This window comes from Mus caroli, chromosome 3 (genome assembly GCF_900094665.2).
Source record: "Mus caroli chromosome 3, CAROLI_EIJ_v1.1, whole genome shotgun sequence".
Taxonomy (NCBI): domain Eukaryota; kingdom Metazoa; phylum Chordata; class Mammalia; order Rodentia; family Muridae; genus Mus; species Mus caroli.
Window position 1 is genome coordinate 112,931,110 of NC_034572.1, and position 20,702 is coordinate 112,951,811.

The 20,702-nt window shown below is 37.7% G+C and overlaps 1 protein-coding gene across 1 annotated transcript in view; it reads left to right on the forward strand.

Moving 5' to 3' along the window:
* The window catches only part of Dpyd (dihydropyrimidine dehydrogenase), an 849,196-nt gene that overhangs the window by 733,780 nt on the left and 94,714 nt on the right, over nt 1-20,702 (forward strand). Inside the window, exon 20 of the mRNA XM_021158977.2 lies at nt 1,460-1,639. Within this exon, the coding sequence (XP_021014636.1) occupies nt 1,460-1,639 (180 nt within the window). The remainder of the gene's footprint in view (nt 1-1,459; nt 1,640-20,702) is intronic.

Below are 20,702 nucleotides of genomic sequence, written 5' to 3' on the forward strand. Positions count from 1 at the left end.
AAGGTGACAGTCAAGAGATTGAGGACTAGTTGGTTGTTCCTTAGATGCAAACAGGAAAAGACCACAGACATCTTGAAGAGGAAGAGGAAGAAGAAGAAGAAGAAGAAGAAGAAGAAGAAGAAGAAGAAGAAGAAGAAGAAGAAGAAGAAGAAGAAGAAGAAGAAGCCCTCAGTAGTGTGACAATCCCACATAGCAAAAGATAGCTGTGAATTAAGCCCAACACAAATATAAAACATTAGGAGAATATTTCTGTGTCCAATTTTTGTTTCTGTTTTAGTAATTTCTCAAGAATGAATCTATAGATGAAATGTGTCCATTGGTTGGACTCAAGCAATGCAAAGGCAGTTTCACCACTTCTAGGCTTGAGAACAACACTTTGGCAGTGTTATCAAGAAAGGGAAAATGAGCCGGGCGTGGTGGCGCATGCCTTTAATCCCAGCACTCGGGAGGCAGAGGCAGGCGGATTTCTGAGTTCCAGGACAGCCTGGTCTACAGAGTGAGTTCCAGGACAGCCAAGGCTACACAGAGAAACCCTGTCTCGAAAAACCAAAAGAAAAAATAAAAAATAAAAAATAAAATAAAATAAAATAAGAAAGGGAAAATGATATCCTCCAGATGTATCCATTTGCCTAAGAATTTCATAAATTCATTGTTTTTAAATGCTGAATATATTGTGTAAATGTATCACATTTTCTGTATCCATTTCTCTGTTGAGGGACATCTGGGTTCTATCCAGCTTCTGGCTATTATAAATAAGGCTGCTATGAACATAGTGGAGCATGTGTTCTTATTACCAGTTGGAACATCTTCTGGGTATATGCCCAGGAAAGGTATTGCTGGATCTTCAATTAGTACTATGCTAATTTTCTGAGGAACCACCAGACTGATTTCCAGAGTGGTTGTACCAGCTTGCAATCCCACCAACAATGGAGGACTGTTCCTCTTTCTCCAAATCCTTGCCAGGAAGCAGGAGTGGGTGGGTTGGGGAGCAGGGCAGGGTGTGGGTATAGGGGACTTTGGGGATAACATTTGAAATGTAAATGAAGAAAATATCTATTAAAAATGTATAAAAAAGGAGAGGGAAAATGAGAGAACTGAGGTGTCTGTGTTATGCCAAAATGCAACCATAGAAATCAGTGTTTAACAACTGTATGGAAATTTACCTGGCATGCACCTGCACATGATTACAATATGCAGCTTCCTGTGCTTTGCAATATGTATACATTTCTGTGAGAATGATGTCAACATGTCAATTTGAAGGAAGCCTTCACCACCTCCAGAGGTTCCTTGGGATATCTTGGGTCTGCCCATGGTTACCTCCCACTCGTATCCTCAACCACTGTTGCTCTGTTTTCCTTATAATTTATCTGGCACATAAACTTTTGTTAAATGACTGAAGGTTTAATCTATCTGAAGAGATTGCTTTTGGTCTGATGTTCTCCAATTTTATTTTCCCTAGGTATGCAGCGCTATTCAGAATCAGGACTTCACTGTGATTGAAGATTACTGCACTGGCCTCAAAGCCCTGCTTTATCTGAAGAGCATTGAAGAGTTAGCAGACTGGGATGGTCAGAGTCCACCCATTATGAGTCATCAGAAAGGGAAACCAGTTCCACGCATTGCTGAGCTCATGGGACAGGTATGTGCTGGTTTCTCCTGTGTCAACCATGGAGGACTCTGCTAGCATTCATTTCTCTTTCAGATCATTTGCTTTTCTACACCCCCTCCAAGGTACCAAAGGCAATGCCTGTTTGATGTTGATTTTTTACAGTAGAATCATTCTGAAGCAGGCTTGATTACAGCTATGTGATAGGTCTCCCAGTTACTGTCTGATAAAACACAAGGTCATATAAAAGAAAAAGATTGAAGTTGGCAATGTGAAGTGCCTCTGAGTTCTTGCTGGCTGTGCTGATGACTAGCATTCTTTCCAGTGAGAATCTAGGGATTTCTTTATTCTTTAACAAGCTCTAGAGATTATAACATTACCTTTCTATTTTCAAGACAATCAAACCACTGGAGTCCTGAATAATATGATGCCATTTTTAAAATTAAAATCTAATCAGTATCTTTTGTAACTGCCTCTGCCATGTGGTTAAACCTGGGCTCCAAAGGTTGCGGCCCTACTTTCTCTCTAACTGCTATTTTCTGAGAAATATACACTACATTTACATTTTGTATAATACAGTGATTTCAGCAACTCTTTTCTAAAACAACCTTCAGCATTTCGCCTTTGTGTTTCCTTTGTATTATTCTAAATAGACAACCATTGTCAGAAGATATTTCTTGAGTCCTGAACGAGGGGAGAAAAAAATTATAATTCTTAGTCTTTTCAGCTTGTCACTACATCAATAATTAACTTTAAAAAAGAGAGGGAGGCGGTATGAAAAGATTCTTTAAGGAAGCATTTAATAATTCACATGAGTTTTAACTTGAAACAGGTCACATGAAAAAGAATGGAAAACAAAAACCCTGGGTGTGCCGCTGGGCGAAGCTGAGGGATACAGCACATAAGTGGGCAGTGTTTGTGAGAGATATCACTGTCCTTAGCCTAGCAGATAGCCAAGAATAAAGACTTCTTGAAGAATAATATGTGTGATTGCAAGTTCTGTAATGAGAAAGCGGGAAAGAAATAAAATGTACAAAGTGGGTTCCAGGAAAATATCATGATGAATGACTCCATGAGTGGCAATCAAACAGAAAGGCTGTGACATTAATATTTATAATATTGTAATTAGGAGACAGAGCCTAAGCAGCATTATTAGTGTAAGTAATCATATTATCATAGACTGAGCCTTCAGTATTCAGGGAGTGTTCTTGCCTTTATCAATGATCAGCAATACACTAAGGTTGTTTGTAACTAAAAAAAATTCACAGATGACATTACACACATTTAACGTAAAAAATGTCTCAAGGAAGTTGTTTCTGACATGGTAGTTTATGACGATCTATAAACTTGGATGTGTGACATGTGAGCTGTAATGTAAGTAGCTGCTCCATGCTGTGGCGTGTTTTGTCTTCTGAAGGGTATCCACCTTCAGGTCTCCATTTCCATATTCAAAGGAATGATGGATCAGGAAGAGGACATCTGTGTTCATGACATAAATGGAAATTGATTTTTTAGTAGTCTAGATTTGGACTTTTATGTTGGTAAATCCAGTCTTCAACAAAATCATTCATATAATTTTCAGTATTATCATTTTTTTTCAAAAGATTGCTGAATCCTTTCTCAAAGATAAAACAAGGAACAAGCAGATGATCTGATAATATACTCTGGGTTCTCAGGTACAAGCAGGTATGACTTACACAACAGGAGATATCTCCTTTAGGTTAATATCCTACCTAGTGTGTCTAAGTACTCAGGATTCACATTTCAGGTAGATTCCTGTGTATATCCCCTTGGTGTGTGTGTGTGTGTGTGTGTGTGTGTGCGTGTGTGCATGAGCATGTACATGTGTGGATGCATGTGCATGTGTCTGTATTTCTGTGTGTGTATGTTTGTTTGCAACCTATTAGCATATTATATCCTGCTATTTATGACACCTCACTTTATGGCCCTTTCATGCCATAGGGAAAATGTAGATCCACCTCAATAAAACCTGTGTGAAATTAGCTAGGTCTCACTTGGGAAGTACAAGTGGTATTCTCCTTGAGCTTTCTCTTTCATAAATTATGCAAGATTAGAGTAGAAACTTAGAAAAAATAAAACAATTGTAAGTCAGAGTTGGATGGCAAAAAAAAAGAAAAGAAGGGAGGGAGGGAGGGAGAGAGAGAGAGTGCGAGAGAGAGAGAGACTATGAGGCCTTAGCTAGGGAAAGAACTTGACAGAGTGAGAAATGCTATTTTCAAGGGATTAATAAACTCAAGGTTAGTATTTGGCCTTTGAGGGCATGGGCACTAATAATGATGCAATTATTTGTTTGAGAAACATGAATCATATTGGATTATCTAATATTTGAGGCTCAAAGTTTATGATCAGAAAAGCACTGAAGTAAGTGTCCTTCCTGTTCTCTATTGGAGAGGGCAACAGAACCACTGAGCAAGCCCCACTGTTCCACAGAAAGAAAACAATTACAGGTCATGCCTTTTGCAGAGTTGGGGCTCTGCACATTCCCACATGCCGATCCCTACCTCCAGAGCAGCTTTCCAATCCAACAAGTAAAACTTCTCATGTTTTACCATCTCACATTGTGTTTTCACTTCTACACCAGGACCAGTTTCTCATTTTTACTCCTGAGAAGCTGAGTCCCAACAGGTATCACAAAACTGCACAAAACTCTTAACTGCTACACAGGCCCTGGTGATATGTCCACTTCTATCCTTAAATCCCTGTCAAACCTATCCTTACATCCCTGTCATAGCCATCCTTACATCTCTGTCATATCCATCTTTACATCCCTGTCATATCTATCCTTACATCCTAGTACATGAGTGTTGGCTCTGCAGCTGGGCAGGTGTGTGAATGTACCATGGAGCCAGAGGGTAGAACTGGTAGTCACCATGCACATCAGGCAATAACTCTATTACATTATAAGGGAAGAGTAGGGAAGAGAATAACCTTTAGTTTTGGTGTTAAAATGTGTAATGCCCCCCATGGGCTCTTTTGTTTGGACACTTGGTTCTCAGCTGGTGGCACTATTAGGAAGGATTGTAGAACATTTAAGATGTGGAGAGTAATTGGGGATGTGAGTCATTCGGGGTGAGGGTGGCACATGTCTAAAAGCTTAATATTCTCGTCACATCTCCCACATACTTTCTGTTTCCTGGATGCAGTAGTTTGAGAATAGCCCTCATAAATCCATGTATTAGAATGTTTGGTTACCAAGGAGTAGAACTGTTTGAAGTGTTTAGAAAAACTAGAAGATATGACCTTATTGAAGTAGTTGCAGCATTATTAGAGAAAGTGGGTCAGTGGGAAAGAGCTTTGAGGTTTCAAAATCCCATGCAAAGGCCCAGTCTCTCCCTCTGGGCTTACAGAGCAGTATGTATCTCTCAACTACTGCTCTAGCACCATATGTCAGCCTTGCTTCCTACCAGGATTATGTACTAAGTCTCTGAAACTCTGAACTGGCATGGTCACGGATTCTTGTCACAGCAATAGAATAGGTGACTAAGACACTGAATATGAATACTGTTTGACCAACCAGCCTCCTGCTTCTTCCACCATGCCTTCCCAGCCAAGGCTGAGTGTACTCTTCTGATACCATCAGCAAAATAAGCCTTTTCCAACCATGTTTCTACTATCAGGGTATTTCAGTAACAACAATGAAAAAGCAACAAAAAACCCAAACCTCTACGTCTCATTTTATTAGTCTACTTTAGCAAAATGAGGTGGGAAAAAAAAGCCAGAAGAAAAAATGACATAGGCAAGTGTGCAACTGTTAATGCTTTCTTGGCTTTGCAAACATGCCACAATTATGATAACCTTCTTGAGTGGCCAGATCTATTTACCAGTGTCTACAACAGTGTCCATCATATAGGAAGGTGGGAGAGTGGTTGTCCTAGTAAGGATTTCTATTGCTATAAAGAGATGCTATGACCATGGCAACACTTCTAAAAGACAACATTCAATAGGGGCTGGCCTGCAGGTTCAGATGTTTGGTGGGAAGTATGGCTATCCCCAGACAGACATGGTGCTGGAGAAGGAACTGAGCACTCTACAACTGATACACCTTCCAATAGTGCTAATCCCTATTAGCCTATGGGGACCATATTTATTCAAACCACCACAGAGGTTTAATTGCTGCATGAGTACAATGGTTATGCTCTTATTTTAAAATATACCTTGAGTTTCTTTTCCTTTCTGAAGCCATCTAAGGCTTTCTTTTCTCATTGGGAAATTCAAATCACTTTCTTCTAAAGGCTTTTGTTCACACAATTAGCAAGCTTAACACATCTTCTAGTCCTGCATCTACTGGTCCATTGCTACAACTTACTATAAGCATTTTGAGACTCTATACCAGGTCTGCTTTATCTGTGAGTTTCCAAGCACCTAGAGCAATGCTACATGTTTGTAGAATGAATCAATACAAACTGTCTGTGGTATTCTTCTTTAGAAGAAAAAGAGAAGGCCAATTTGTAATTAAAATTCCAGCTTGGCTCTTTCAGGAATAGCAGGCATTTATAAGAAAAGAGTAAACGTGCCAAACTACTTTCAGCAGGTATTAAAGCATGATGAAATACACATCAGCGATATTAATAAGGGAACCTAATCTATGCTCATTAAGGAGCCCTCATTAGGACGAGATCAGGAACACTGCTGAGGAAGCTGTGAGCAGCAATGAGGACAATGCTTTTGTTTTGAAGGTAGAAACCAAAGATGTATGCACATGGCCACTTACATCTTTCTGTTATGTTAAAACCAAAGTAACGCAGTATCAGACCATTATAAAAAGGATATGGGAATTTTATACAGTGATGACTGAATACTCAGTTCTGTCAATTTTTTAAAGAGAGGAATATATATTTTGTATTTTGTATATATTATAATATAAATATGTTATATAATATATATTTTATACATTGATATAATATGAATATATATAATTATATAATGTATACATAATTATGTACATAGTTAATTATTATATATAGTATATAATATATACATATCATCCTCTCCTTAGAAAACTAATAGAACTGAATATTCATATATATTATATATTGTAATATATGTATAAATACATTTTTATATATGCACACACATTTGTGCGTGTTTCTCTGTGTGTGTGTGTGTGTGTGTATGTGTGTGTAGTTAATAGCATGGCTATTATATTAGTAGTAGCCACTGAGAGTATAATACTGTTCTCTAATTACAGCCTGAAAGTTTTACTTCCATTGCACTGTGATTGTGGTAAAGGGTTTGTCTTCTGAACACACACCCTTGTATTCAGTCCTCAGTAATAAACAAAAAAAATACTTGTTTTATTTGTGTTATTTGTTTTCTAACACCAGTGTAAAATTTTCAAATAGAACAATAACTCTATTATAAATAGAATGTTTAATAAGTGAATAGAGACATTTACCATGACCCTGATTTGACTGTAATGTACAATATAACCCCACCTGAGGATGTTTGTGGGTACGACCCAGCAATGGCGTCTTTCCAGGCACCACCAGGAACAAATACCATCTAATTTCTATGAGCCAAGATTAGTTTGCTCCTGTTCTTCTGTATTTTAAATAGAAGTCCACAGAATGTGTGTGGGAGGGTCTGTGTATGACAACTCTCTCTCTCTCTCACTGAAGTGTTTTATGCATACTATTAGTTTATTGTTGGTAATTATATTCTGATTTATAAATATGCTATAATGTCCTTATTCATTCAAAACACTGGTCTTGTTTTTCTTGGTATCTGGAATGCATTCTTGAATAACTTGTTCATTGTGCTTGTTCATTGTGTTCATATTTCCATATATATTGGATAATATATACAATTCTAATCCCTTGGTTAAAAAGTGACTTTATAAGTTTTACAGGAAACCTTTAAAGATATTTCTAAAGTAATTTAAACATTTTACATCTATGCAACTATGGATATGTAAATTTAGTTTTGCATTCAATACAACATGTGAAATACTAAGCCATTTTTATTTGAGTTGTCTTAATCTATGCATATTAATATCATTATTGTGATTTTAATTTTTATTACTTATTACTAATGATGTTATCCTCTTGATGTTCTTTTCAACCATAGACCTTTTGTCGGTCAAGTATCTGCTTAATCTATCTTTCTTTTTATTATTTTATTACTTTTTACTCTTTAGCAGTTTCAGTGTATTGGATATAAGCCATTGGCTCCCCAAAAAACTTATTTTTTGAAAACCCAATATACATTCATAATGATAACCCTAAGGAATCTATATAGATACTGTAGCTAGCATAGTATTTGATATTGGAAGAATAAATTGTTTCTTTTAAGATCAACATCTGAGCAGGGACTCTTTTCATTCTATTCCATGGTGGTAGAGGTGTGATAAGAAATTGAGAATAAGCCGGGCGTGGTGGCGCACGCCTTTAATCCCAGCACTCGGGAGGCAGAGGCAGGTGGATTTCTGAGTTCGAGGCCAGCCTGGTCTACAAAGTGAGTGCCAGGACAGCCAGGGCTATACAGAGAAACCCTGTCTCGAAAAACCTAAAAAAAAAAAAAAAAAAAAAAAATTGAGAATAATCAAAGAAATGAATGGTGTCTAGAAGGGTTTAGACTGTTCAATTTTCAGTACTAAGACTTTTCACATAAAAATAACAAAAAACTACATAAATGTGATTAAAATAATACGTGAGGTTGGTAAAGATTTATGACACAAAAACAATATACAGAAGTCAATTATGTCCCTCTATGAAATCAATTTAAAATGACATAAACACAGTGAGAAGTATGAACTACCTTAGAACCAATTAAAACATATGCAGTATCTGCCCACTGAACGTGGCACTGAATTATGAAGAAAAACTAAAGCAGCTTCAAATCACTGACGAAATGTGGAAAGGCGTCAGTTACTTTCAAATTGAAATGTCTGAACATTATGATCCCAATCAAAATTCTGACATATGTTTTTCAAGTTGACACATTGATGTCAAAATATACATTGGATTTGAGAGTGTAGAATAGCCAAAATAATTCATAAAATAGAACAAAGTTTGAAGACTTTGACTATCTACCTTCATTGTCCTTCTATAAACATACAGTCAAGCAAGTGTGTTTCAGTGTTGGGATAGAAAAATAGATCAAAGAGACCAATGGAGAGACCAGAAATAAACCTGCAAATACACACTGAATTGATAGTCAACAAAAGCTCATGAACAATGCAGTAGAGAAAGTACAATCTAACTAAGAATTCTTATCATAGAACTAGTGCCACACACACACACACACACACATATTTTGCATATAAAGATAAAGGCCTAATACAATATTAATATTTATAAATATTTATTAATTAATAAAACATTAATATTAATTAATATTACTAAAATATTAACATTTAGAACAATTTTAGTCTACTATAAAACTGAGCTGAGGAGAAGACATAAAGTATCCTGTCCCTCTGGACTACAAATTTTTACATAAAAATGTAAAATTAAAAAATTGATTCATTTTATTTTATTGTATGTTTTACTGCATGTGTTTGTCATGAATGCACTGCCCATAGAGGCCAGAAGAGGGAGTCAGATTCCCTGGAAGTACAGTTATCATGTGGGTGCTTGGAACTGAACCTGGGGGTCTATAAGAACACCACTAAGCCATTTCTTTGCCTATAATTTTTTTTTAAGAAAACAAAGAGAAAATTTTCTCACGTATTGGTGTCAAGGGCAAGTAAAGATTTCTTGAACTACCCATGCCAGAAAACACTGATGCTATGCTTCATTACAAATTAACTTGGGCTCATCAAGAGTCAGTTTACAAAATGAAAACTCAAATTGCAGAATGGAGCAGTGGATGGTCTGAACACTTGAGACTCATGAGAAATATTAATCAGAAAAAAAAAAAGCCATACATCATACTATACAAGGCATGCTTGGCTCATTGGAAATAGTATAACCTGTTCAATCAGGACTTCATAAAGACTCTTAAAAATGAAAAATCTGCCATGAAGAACTTGTGACCTAGCTTTGTAAACGTAACTTGCTTTATTTTATCCTTCTTTAATGAAATTTTCATAACTTGCCGGTGAAGAAGAAATGTGTGTTGGGGGAGGGGGGTGCTAGATGAAAGCCAATCCCTTGGCATTCACTTTAAAGTGTTAAGGTCCTTGTCCAGGTTACGTTCTCCATCACCTACAGTTCTGACCCTGGAGTTCATTACCGTTGAACTGCCAGTGGTCTCACTATATTGTTAGAATATTCCTGGTGACATTATATTTCTATCTGTTACTTAGGCTATGATTGAAATAAAACATTTTGGTGGCACTGATTTTGTCAGGCTATAGATAAACTTCATGAGGTTAAATTGTAGTTTGCTCTTGGTTTGAGTCATAGAACAAGGAAATTTTAAAAATCACCAATCTCAGAAAGAAAGTCCCCAAGACCCCACAATTACCAGGTGAGAATGCATGGCACAGATACTAGGGATCTTCATCTATGAATATAACAGCATTCTATGGTTTGAGAAGTATCTGTTGTGCTGTGTGAGAATGTCCGGGGCCTTAGAACAATAAGACAGGTGTCTCTTTTATAAATGACAGGTATTCCTATTTAAAAGGAAAAAATGCTATTGAATAAAAATTTACAACTTCATTTGTAATTGTGAGCTTCTGGTCATCTTACCAGTCTTCAATATCTATTGATGTGTAATGTAAAGAGCAACACAACAGAGATATTTTGGGGCCTGGAAGGTTTAAACTCGTCTAAAATTCTGTAAGCCTGGGTCAGGGACATGGATCCTTTAGTCTCCCATTTGTACAAAGGCAAAATAAGGTAATTTTACTTCTTTCAGAGGCACTTTATGAAAAACAGAAATCACGCATCATGAGCATCTAGCATAGAGGAGGCAAGTAATACAGTGGGTAGCATTATAATTTATAACATAGTAGAATGATATGTTCATTGATTAATTCATTTCAGAGTAATGTTGTATATAACCTTATTTAAAATAGATGGATAACATTAAGAAAAATACAAGTATTTTAGAGATGCATTGATAATTTATTTCATCATTTGTGTAGTTTTTCAAACAATGCTTCCACCTTATTTTTTATGTTTTCTTATCCTATTATAATATACTCTTAATAAATTTTATTTTGTCTGTCCAAAGGCTAGTATATTTTTTTTTCCTTAAAGCAGACTCATCTGTAGAAAAAGCTTTTCAGTATTTTGCAAGAACTCCCTTTCTAAGGGTTTGAATAGTAAACTGTTCCTCACCATTCCTAAAATAAGCAGAAGGAAGAAGCAGAGCACTGTCGCAGATCAGAAGCAGGGCTATCTGAATCTAACACAAGCCACTTTGCGGAGGCACTGGTAGAAGTCCTGCACTGATGGGAAGAAGTCACTTTGCACTGCTTATCATCAGAGTCACAAGTACTATCACCCTGCCTGCCCCGTTCATCATACACCAGGGGTTGCTTGATTTCCCTTCACAAAGAGCCGTGATCATTTAGTGTTCTCTGTCCAGGAGCCCCGGGTCAAGACCCCTGTGAGACATAGGCAAACCCAGCAGAAGTATGTGATCCTGTGATCAGTTGTTGTTGTTTGTGTGGACTTGACATAGGATAAGATTTTGCAGAACACAACTTTCCACTCTCAATTGGGAGAGGAATACCAGGTCAGCTGGCCCAGAGACTCCAGAAGCAATAGAGTTTTCAGTTTGTCATCACGTTCTGTAGTCCATGATCACTTGTCTGAAATAAGATGTTTTGCGCTTACAACCTCCTCTGTATTTCCCCATTTCTCCACAGCTCCTTTCCTTTGTCCAGTATACGTATAAGAAAATGAGATTCCTTATTTCTCCTTACCATCTAAAATTGATATCTAATTACCAACCACAGTGTAATTATTTCCTTTGTCATCCATGAAAGTAAGTGGTTAACTGTAATTTCTCATACTTCATCTAATATAACTACTTTAATCAGAATGTACCTTATTAATATTAATTATATACTTAGAACTTGTGCAAAATGCTTTTCATCTTCAGCATAACTTACATTAATTCTGGTCTGACTTTTAAGTACCATGAAAAAAAACTAGGATTTTTTTTCTTATTTGCTGTAGAGATTGGGATGTTTTTATTGCAATACCTATGAGCAGGTAAATTAAAGTTTGAGTTCATATTCTAGCTATCAAGTGATTCCCTACATTTGTGACTCTGAGCTGTGGTCGTGAGGATCTTCCTGCGAAAAGCATGATTTTCCTCTGTCTCATCTGTCGTCGTCACGTATAAATGGAATATGAGGTTGAAGAATAACCTTCAGGTAGTCATGAGAGTGGAATGAGCTTTCTGGAGAAGTGAAACTCACCAGAGATTTCAACCACACTGATCCTCATGCCAGTCTATCTAATCCTAAGAGTTGAAAATAAAATTAGATTTACTTTATTCGAAAGAGAAATAAAACTATTATTTAATTTACAAAAAAAAATCCAACAAAACAAAACAAAATTGCAGTTAGTTTTGATCTTGAAAAATGACATGGCTAATCTGCGGAAATGGCTTATCTCTGAAAGGATGTGGGAGCATTGCTCTGAGTTCAGTGCTAGCCTACACTAGTGTGAGACTATGACTCAGACAAAACAAACAAAATTAGATGTCATAAGTGCTATGAAACAGGTCTGTGCAGCTTTAGGGTATTTTAGGGAGGATAATCTGAGATATGTTTAATGGCATGATTAGCATCTCATATGTGACAAAATAAGTTTCTCTAATCAGCTTCTCTTGGAGAACCTGATTATTTTGAATTCTATACTGACCTAGTTAGCTATGGAATCCCCAATACATGACTGTATATTATGTAATCCTGGAAGTAAATGTTGTTACAAGAGTCATAGACTACATATTAGAAATGGGTCTGAGATGGTGGAACTACAGCCTACACAGAGCATGTGACTAATGCTGCTCTGAGTCCTTTGATTTGCAGCTCCAGGCACTATTTGTGAAGTTCCCTAGCCAACTCTAGTTGTCCCTGAGTCTTTGCTCCCAGCCCTCACATCTTATAGCTGTACAGTCCTAGAATTTCACCAGCAAACAAAGCTGCAACCTTTGATGATGATTTTCTACAGCCAATCTTTAACCCCAACCCCCGCCCCATGTGTTCTGTGCTTATGATTTTTTCTCAAAGTGTAATACCCTTCTCTCGGATATTCTACTGTTGGTCATTCTCCAGTTGCTCTGAGCTGCAGAGTGCCCCTATTGATTTCCTGGCTCTCACTCTGGGCACTTTCAAACCTCAATGGTTACCAAGTGTTTTCTCATAGTTATTGAGGTTCCAAAGTGAAACCAACCAAAGGAACCCAATCATTGTGGGCAGATAAAAATCATTCCAATCTTAGAGAATTCTATCACAATTGCTAAGATATACAATGAGCCTGGGACACCCCTGGGTCTATTCTTTGGTGTTTTGGTAGACATTGCTATTGACCAATCCTTGGATTAGGTGCTTCACATTGTGGTCAAATCACTGACATGAAATCACTTATGGAGTAGTTACTTTGGCTCACAGTTTGTGGGGATACAGACCATAATGACACAGAAGGCAGGGCAGTTGAAGTGTGACACAGCTGACCGCCTCCAGCCATGTGGAAGGAATGCTTCAATTTGTAGAAAAATGCTACACAACAGCATTCTTTGGCTTACCTTGTGTTTGTGGATTGAGAGACTCAGAGGAGTTGTGCCTGTACTCAAAGGGCAGCTGAGAGAATGAAGACAGATTCCACTGCCCTTCCCAGGTCAGGTTCTAATACACATAGGCACTATGCACTGCCTCTCCTCACTCACTTGCTTTTCTAATTTCAACAAACCAAAACTAGATGTCCAGTCAGCCCACTCCCCAAATCTAAAGGCTTTACTCAGGAAAGTTCTCATTTATTTAGTAGATACCTCTGGGTACTCATTTTGGTAGATGTGTGTTATATGCTATATTTTATAGCTAATCATTCCCACATATTTAAAGTTCCTTTGGAACTTAGCCACTTCTTCCTGGTTTCTTCATAACAGTATAAGCACTTCATGTATCCAAGGATGACTAATATCACCCTATGTCTTTGAAAATATCAAATGTATCAAATGTGTGTGTGGACATTAGACTAAAGCTTGCCTGTAACTGTATTTTGTGCCACTATTGTGAATATGTACAAAAAGCACAAGTAAAAGTCTTCCAAAATAACCTCAAAAGTGCAATAAGAGTGGATCAAGGCTCTGGTCTAAGGCACAAAACACAAAAAAAGAGATAAACAGTATTTGTATGGACCAGAAAACTTTTTGGTTTTATTTTGGAGACTATATCACTTTGTAGCCCAAGCTGGTCTCAAACTTCTGAAAAGTCTCCTGCCTCAGCTTCCTGAGTTCTTGTATGACAAGCATGAATATGACACTCAGCCTAGAGAAAATTTCTCCAGTTACTCATTTAAAACATTCTTAAGCGATCACTATTTGTTTTCTTTGTCCCATAAACACTTTTGTCCCAAGTCCTGTCTCTTGCTCTCACATGTCTCCGTGTATTCATCTGACCCATAAAGCCAACTTTACCCTTCATATTGTTAGCCTCCAAATCTGTCCTCTGATCAACAGATCTCTTTTTGGACCCTACACACCCATCTATTCAGCTTTCTCGTGGACTTTGCCACTCAATAGTCCAGGTCACTGCTCTTTCTACATCCTAGGAATAAAACAATCGTAGCAATTATCCCCAACAATTACATAAGCATTTCATAATTTCCAAAGTGCTTTGGCATACATTATTTCACCAGCTGCTTTCTTAATGTAATAGCAGCAGTGGGCAAAAACCATGTCACTGATGACAGCTCTTTTCTGACCTTGGTCTCCCAGCCCCACCTACTGAAAACACCAGAACAGCTGGAGGAGAGCTTATTAGAGGCCAGAAGCTGACCTCGTGTGGGGACCCAGGGCATGTAACAGCAGTAGTTGCCACCTCCACCTTCTCCATCTCCAAGGGGGCAACGCCACCAGCAAGAGGGTTCCTGGCAGACCTCAGGAGGCTGTGCAGAGCTGCAGAAAGAATTCTCATGACCCACAGAGCCAGTCTGAGGGTGGCAGGCATCAGCCTGTGGGAGGTTAAGCTCATCTGCTCTCCGCCTCCAACCGTCACCCCCCTCCTATTTCTCATTTCTCCCGTGCATTAGCCATCATTTTGAAAGTTTTAGTGAGTTAATTAAATTCTTCTAGTGTTGATGGTAAGAAAGCTGAAACATTTTCAACTGAGATTGACACTACTCAAGACACAGGCTTCGGTGGTGTTTGTTCAGTAACACTCGGATATGTCACAGGATTGCTGTGAGAACATCTGAGAGCTATAATGAGCTAAAAGTCAAGCACAGGGGAAAATGTGTTCCAGACTGCTGCAGATGTTCGCAAATCAAATCATATCTCTGTGAAATGCCATATAGAATATTCAGCTGCTGTAAGATGCAATGTGAGAGAACAGTTCCACTGATTTGCACTGGGTTTAACTTTTTTTTTTTTTTTTTTGGTTAGCCTAAATCATATGGAATATAATGGTTACCCCCCATCTTTGAATCAATTAATAACAGAGTCACTTGATTCTAATAAGAGACATGAATGAATTTCCTGGGCTGAAAGGAGTGTATTCATTGATTTCAGTAGCACCCCCAGCCTGGAAAATACATTGATTAAGAGGAAGATGGAGAAGAGAGCTGGTACCTGTTTTCTTTTGTTTTCCCTTTGGCACCAACCTCAAAAGAGCTCTCTATTGAATTGATTCATGAAGATTCTGAAATGTCTCTCTGTAATATTATGCTGTTGCTGATCAGTCCTCCTACCCCACCTCTGAAAATCAAAAGGAAGCTTAGCAGATGGTGGGCAAGGCACTGTTTATATCAATGAACCTTTTCTCTCAGCAGCTTAGACTCCATCACTCAGTCGTTCTCACACTCCCATATGTCTGGTACCCTGCCCTGGGATTAAAATATTATCTTCTTCAGTAAATGTAACACCGTGTAGAAATTGACAACTCAGATTACCAAAACTGAGATGGAAAGTCTGAGGTGGCATTAGAAAGTTCAGCAGAAATCTTAACTTTCTAGAAATACTAAATTAACAAGTTAACAATATCAAATGCTGGCAAGAATACAGAGCAATAAAAAAGGGTAATAGCTTACTAAACAATGCATAGAATGACACATTAAACATTCTTTTGATTATACCCAATACTCAACTCTGAACTTATAGGCATTTCTTCACGAAAAATAAAAGTAAATATTCAGTTTTGAGATAGAGAACCAGGTCATTTTTGAGAGATTTTGTATATTTTTTTCTTTTTTTGAGATTGTGTATTTAATACAAAACATGACATATAACTATAAAATCTCAACGATATGGCTACCTAAACCAGACCTTGAACAATGACATTAGTTGGCATCCCAACATGGGTAGAAAAAATAACAACAAAAACCCCACCCTAAATAAAGAGCAACAGGTAATGACTGCTGAGAAAACCAGTCTGCTCTAGAGCTGAGTCCCCTAACCAGCCATCCAATACTATGTGGTCATCCCTACAAACATATACATACGAGCAACACCAAATAGACTCAGCAGGTAGCATGTATATATTTCTATGTATGTGTACATGTATCAATACTAGAGACAGAGAAAAGAAACAGAAAAGAACAAATATGAGGACATTAAAATAAAGAAGCCAGACATAAAAAAATACAATGAACAATTTCACTTAATGTGGATTTTAAGAGAAAAAGATCTATGCTATTTGAAATCATGACAAGGGTAGGAGACCAGAGGGAGGGAGACGGGAATGTTCTAGAGTTGTATTTTTATTCTCTTGGTGGTGCGAGTTGGCTAGACACACATATTTGTGTAAGTTCCTCTAATTGTATATGTGGAAGTCTGCACATATCACTATATACATAGGCGTGTACATATATAGTAAGGTAATTTTTAAAAGAAAAGCAAAAAACTTACTCTGAAACCAGAGGGTGACCATTTTATAAGATTTATAAACAAACATATATTTTAAGAACTACCAAAAAGACAGTTTGAATGTCCAAATGACTTTTAATCAGGTAGCCTTTGGGAACTAAAGCCCTTGTGAAGCTAACCACTGGAAAACAGTGACTGGTATCTGATAAAAATCTTAGCCGGAAACCAGCACCAAGAAATGGATTGCTGGGGGCATAAACAAATACATTTCCCTGTGCCCCCTTTGTCAGCAGCTGGGTGTGGAGCAGAAATACTGGAGGCCTTTCACATCAGGGAGGCCAGGCAGGCTTAGAAACCAAGCCGGGGCACATCTGGCCCCTGGAGGAGGGTTGGGCAGCAGACAAGGCATCCAGATTCAGATGAGAAGTTGCTGCTTAAAGAAGGAGAATTTGATTAGGTCCTTTGGTAGACCTTCAACTGGCTTTGCTTTGTAGGATCAGCCAGTGCCTGCAGCCTCTGTTAACAAAAGCTGGCCTTGCCTGAGGCCAAAACTTCCAGAACACAACCTTAAATTGATTGCTGATAGTGTGTTACATGCAGGGCTGGGCTCTTTGGCCCTTATGTCCCCCTTCCCCCATTCTTACACAGACAAAACCACTGGGAGATATGTCTGCAAATTTTAATTCCTTAACATTATTCATCGATATTTTGTTTTAAAGTAGCATTCTTAATAACTGGTAATAAGATCATAACATTTATAGAACAAAAGGCTAAACAGGAGTTGAATTTCCATTTACTCTAGGTACATCTTGTTCCTATTTTGTACAATGTAGATGTGTGCAGAGTCAAAAGCTATATTTTGATTCAGATGTTTTTATATTGGAGCTCCTGCCTTTGCACTCTCTACTGTCTAAGATCCATCTCCCAGAACATGATAACTAGAAATACGTAGCACACATCTTTTATGAACTCATCAAGTTTTTTGTGACAGATCTGAGTTTGGTACTAATTAGATTTTTACATTATCTCTGCCTTACTCAGAAACCTTGAGTTTATATTGTAATGATGTAAATGGATGTCTATTCATCCAAGAGTACCTGAGTATTTGTTATGGATTGTGCTGTGCAGAAGACAATTAAGACTGAGCAACGAACCCAGATCAATCTTACAATGATGCAAAATGGTCAGTTACAAAACATATATTAATTGGGTAAAAACCCTCTCAATTTCCAAAATTGTTTATGAATGTATATATATTCAAATATAGATGAAACATAGATAAAGCTACATCCCCATTTACAAAGGAGAAGAATGAGGTTAAATAGGTGTAACTATGCACAATGTTGAATCAAGATGTAAACCTAATTATGTTTGTACATTTAACCCCTTGAGCACACCATCTTTCAACACTAGTACTATTATGCTGCCAGAATTAAAGAAACCCAACTTAAGTTTCCATATCAACCTGGTGGATTGGGAGCTTTTGGGAAAAGACATAATCAACTCAGTCCTGAGGGGTGAAAACAATATAGGATTTATGCAAATGTCCTCATTAATTCCATTCCATAGGCGACAGCCCTGGCTAAGTAATCATTTGTGAAGACTGATGCATGTGTATTTATAGTTCAGCAAGAGTTACATGTCTGGTGGATAATTAATTCTATCCCCTGATAAAGTACAGGCTTCAGTCTCGGTTTGTGCTCTTAGGTGGCATTGTCTTTTAGCATAAATCCCATCAAATCTTTTTGAGTTTCACTTCTACATTTCCTTCAACTGTGACGAGAAGATTCTATTAACCACTCCAGCACCTTCCATTAAAGTCTACAAGTTCCAACTGCCAGGAAGGGATAATGAAGTGATAAATTTAATTTGCTACCAAAATATGTAAGGCAGAGATATCTAAGTGAATTTATAGTATTAGCTATGTCTCTCCTCTTTGAATGAAAAAAAAAGTTTTATGGCAGGTTTTCAAAATCCATGTGACAAAAACAAACTTGTATGAATTTCCACATACAGAAATCAGTTCCATATATGTTCTGCATCAAATTATCTATACCATTCCTCCTTTTGGCAATCTTGAGCTCATTGAAATCCAATACAATTGATTTTAAGTATTTTATTCCTGGAGGATAACAAAAATTATAAACTAGCCTAAGAAACATTATGTGCATATGTGTATGCATATATGTATGTATATGGATGTTTTATATACACGCTCCAAAATTGTAAAATCTGTCCTGCCTTCAACTCTGAGAGATATGAAGTCAATGAAAAAACACGCTATCATCCTCTACTTATGATTGTGACCTGCGAGATATGTGTGATATAGAATAATTTTCAGCTACTTTCTTAATCCTTTGAATCATAAACAAAATCATAAACAAAACCATCTCTTATTCAATAGTGTTTTCATTTTTGCAGATACTGTTTTACCCACTTCCAGGAGTTCTCTGTTCCAGTAATCTTTCCCTATCAGGTCTCATACCCTGTGTTTTGTCAGTACTGTTGGCCTTACTGTAATAGAAAGTCAACAGTGCTTCTAAATTTATACTCAGGGAACACACAGCCAGGCAAAATCTGCTTCTACCATCCACTGATATATGTGTTTATCTTATAAACCAGACAAAGCTAATAAAATCCATTCTTGAATACAAGGCTATTTGCCCAGGGGAACATAAAATTTGTAACCATAATGATGATTTAAACAAACAAACAAACAAACAAACAAAAACAAAAAAAGAAACAATGCAACAACCTTCCAATGGCTGTTATTTAACATTGTTTGGAGAGCTTTTTGTGTTTCTACATTAATCCTTACAACAGTGTATATCATTATTCCTTCTTTTTTCTATCCTGTTGAAAAGATAAAGGTCTAAGGCTAGTGAGAGCAGAGGCAGCAGCACTCTATTCCTGGACCACATACACTTGTGTACTATGCTTGGATGTCTTTATGTATCACCGAATGCAAAGCGCACCATTCTTTCTAATGCTTGGGATTTGATGCTCAGTTGGAAGATAACAGATGAGGTTTCCATTAAACCTTGAGCAAAAAGTCAAGACCACTGATCCTCCCACCTTCCTCTGCATTTCCTGAGGTACTCAGTTGCAATGGGAATAATCTGGACTGTGCTCACCTGTCCATGAACTCAGAATAAACCATTGCGTTTTGCAGATGAGTGTTCAGCTTTCCTCAGGCCTTTGCCACTGACATCAAGGGCACTGCTATCCTGCCCACGGACTGGGCTGATGCTCACCATGCAACACTGTTTACTGATGCAGGTCAGGGGTCCATCTCTTTCTCCTTCAGTTTTGGCCTCTTTATGTTGACTTTCTTGACTTTCAACTCTTCCACAACAAATTCAGCTTTGGTTATCACTTTGCATATTTATTTATATGCATATATTCCCCCGGACTAATTACCTTAATGAACCTAGTCCTTCTGGCCTGGTGATTCATGCCTTTGAAAGCATTGGAGATAAAGGGAGCCAGGGAGTAGAAGAGAGAGAGCCTGCAGACAAAGAGGGGGACATCTGCTCTGAGCTCTTGCAGAGGCTTCCTGTGGACTGCTTTGTTCTGCCAATGTTGGATCTCCAGCCGCTGCAATGCCTGTCTCGTTGTGTGTGGATGTCTGGCTGGGTGCCCGGCCAAACTGTTGATATGAGCATTGCCTTCTCTTTCTCTTAAGTCACCTGAATTTCAGATAGAATTAGCATTCTAAGCATTAATTGGGTAGTTGAATGGAATTCAGAGTCCTTATTGCTAAAGCATCTTCCTTCCATGGGCTTTTAATGTTCATTGCCGTGCAGAGTACTAGGTGATGACTAATACTGGTTTAATGACAGGAAACCCCACAATCTACCAGTCAAGGGTTGTACTATGCTTTTATTATAAATGCAAGTAATGCTCTTGCTAATGCCTTTTTTTCCCTCAAGCATTGTGATGTACTTATGTCTCCAGAGATGAAAAGAAACCTACAAATGGCATCCTGAATCCCTCTCAATCAGTATGCAGGTGTTTCACGCTATCATCACCAGGCTGGTATGATTTCTGTATCCCAGCTTGGACGCTTACTTGACCTTATATTTTTGCGCTATAGAAAAACAATCTCTCTCTCTCTCTCTCTCTCTCTCTCTCTCTCTCTCTCTCT